This window comes from Pseudochaenichthys georgianus, chromosome 10 (genome assembly GCF_902827115.2).
Source record: "Pseudochaenichthys georgianus chromosome 10, fPseGeo1.2, whole genome shotgun sequence".
NCBI classification, from domain to species: domain Eukaryota; kingdom Metazoa; phylum Chordata; class Actinopteri; order Perciformes; family Channichthyidae; genus Pseudochaenichthys; species Pseudochaenichthys georgianus.
Window position 1 is genome coordinate 41,616,430 of NC_047512.1, and position 2,566 is coordinate 41,618,995.

At 41.1% G+C, this 2,566-nt stretch overlaps 1 protein-coding gene across 1 annotated transcript in view; it reads right to left on the reverse strand.

Annotated features, from left to right (window-relative positions):
- The window catches only part of uvssa (UV-stimulated scaffold protein A), a 42,017-nt gene extending 39,451 nt beyond the window's left edge, over nt 1-2,566 (reverse strand). Inside the window, exons 1-5 of the mRNA XM_034092285.2 lie at nt 2,408-2,566; nt 1,776-1,907; nt 917-1,070; nt 569-745; nt 5-46 (exon numbers count right to left, since the gene is read on the reverse strand). Of these exons, the coding sequence (XP_033948176.1) occupies nt 5-46; nt 569-745; nt 917-1,070; nt 1,776-1,885 (483 nt within the window). The 5' untranslated portion in view covers nt 1,886-1,907; nt 2,408-2,566. The remainder of the gene's footprint in view (nt 1-4; nt 47-568; nt 746-916; nt 1,071-1,775; nt 1,908-2,407) is intronic.

A 2,566-nucleotide genomic window follows, 5' to 3' on the forward strand; every position in this document is an offset into this window, starting at 1 on the left:
TCCTCCTCTCTGATACGGTCCGGGCCTCAGCGTCCTGGAAGTCCACCTGAGGACACCGACGCCTCACTTTACTCACAGCAGAGGACGGCGGAGCTTTACTGCAATGTTACACACACTGCATGACTTTCAATGTTGTTCAAACTACCTCATTTTAAGTGATTCTGAATCATTCATTTAGATAAGATGGAACTTTATTTATCCCCTTTAACAGTTAAATAATAATACAAAGAAGAGGTAAAATAACTGTTGAAACAAGACATCACAGTAAAACCTTGAGCATCTGAATGAACATGTTAAATATATTTACATAAGTGTGTCGATGTATTTTCAAAAGCCTTCAAAAAAGATACAGGTATAGTCGCTTAGAAGCATACAGTTGGTAGACTCTATGTCTGTGGAGATGTTATTCTTATCATTTTTACTTTGTGGTCAGTAAATGGATCAATGTTTTCAATATATATATACAAACTATACGGGGATATTATCTAGGTAACGTGTTGTTGGACCTTCTGACCCTAAGTCTTAGCGTGTGTCTGGCAGCAACAAAGGGGAAGTTGGGCCCACTCACCTTCTTCACCTGTTTGAGGAAGTGGAAGCCTAATGCTAACTTCTTATAGGCTGTCCCATAGGAGGCCTGCCATGATTGGACAGCCTGGATGGCCTGCGCCCTCAACTTCCTGGCCACTTCCTTAGGAGGGGGGAGGGGCTGCTCCGAGTCCGTCTCCACTGTCAACTCCAGGAACTCCTGCAGGACGACGGAGAACAGAGGGTGGGGACAAGACACCGCTCACATATGCAAAAGCCCCAAGAAGGCAAAGGTAACAATGTTAATGTACACAATACGGTTTCTTTTCAGGTTTTGAAATCCAGATATAAATAGTTTTGAAGGCATCTATGTGTTGGTGAGCCCTGGTACCTGGAAGTTGTCCACCAGCAGCGTCCTGAAGTGGTGAGACCTGGAGAAGAGCTCCATGGCGATCTGGAAGGCGGACAGTCGCACCTCAGCGTGTTCCTGGTTCAACTGAGACATCACAGAGTTGTACACGTGCTCGATGCAGTCATTAGACGCTCTGCAGGAGGAGACGCACAGTTAGGAACCATTTGCATTCAATGCCATAACATTCAGAACGTCTGATATATAACTGATGTTCCTAACATTCAGAACGTCTGATATATAACTGATGTTTCTAACATTCAGAACGTCTGATATATAACTGATGTTCCTAACATTCAGAACGTCTGATATATAACTGATGTTCCTAACATTCAGAACGTCTGATATATAACTGATGTTCCTAACATTCAGAACGTCTGATATATAACTGATGTTCCTAACATTCAGAACGTCTGATATATAACTGATGTTCCTATTCTACCATGTCTCAAACCTGTCTACAGAAAGGTTGTTCAAAGGTCAATGTTAACACTGAGACTAAACATCAGGACACAATAGCCTGACTGTGAACAATACATATTATGCTTGAGCTTTGTATTGAAAGAGTTTTTTTATCAATTGCTTTAAAACATAGCCCTTATAAGGCTTACATTGTGCATTTTCATTTTTTGCAATCATATTTTCAGTAGGAAATGTTCCTCTGGGAGCAAAATGTGTCCACTCATTTCTCCAACAATGGAGGAATACGGGTTTAAAAAAATCAATGCAGTGATGTTTATGATTTTTACATTATTTTAGTGAGCATAAATTATAATTATTAGTAGTAGTCGTAGAAGAATTACTACAATTTTTCTCAGCTCTCTCCTCAGTCAGGACCCACCTGCAGATCCTCTTCACCTCCTTCATCCGCTCCGGGTGCAGCTGAGGCTGTCCAGATGTGGTCAGCTCCTCCACCAGCTCTGACAGCCGGTCCCTCTGAGACAACTCCATCGCCTGAGAGACAGCAGTCTACCTGAGAGACAGCAGATACACGGGACAAACATCTGGACATCAACAGGTCTGAGAGAGGGGGACATGTATCCTCATCACATATCAAACCAGGATCAGACAGTGGAGTGATGGTAGGTTCACACAGAACTGATGATGTGCACAATATCAAGAACTTTGGATATTGAAGAATGAAATGGTTTATGAAAAGAAAATATTTAAACATTATTACAGTTTAATAGAAGGTGTCCAATTCCTCTAACATCACTCAATAACGCTGACGCTTGAAAACAACCATAGTATATTACACTACAATATAAATAGTACATAATGCATATGTATCACCTATTAAAGGTATAACACTAGACTGTCATAAATACACACACACGCCATATATAAAAAAATAATATCCTTCCGCACCAGGATAAACGGTTAAAGTCCAGGGTGCGTTAGTTAATTCCTGTGTAGCATTGAGCTACATTAGCTGCTACAATGTAAACACAGCTGCTCTCTTCCAAAACTCACTGGAGCTCAGCAGGGTGTCAGCCGTTATCTCCAGGGGACCACACAGACCGGAAGTCCATTCATGACAAGTGATTTTGTTTAAGGTTACAAATATTAAACAGATTATTATATGAGAAAATGAACAGCCTGTGATATCTCTGTCTTTCTCCTTTTTCACAA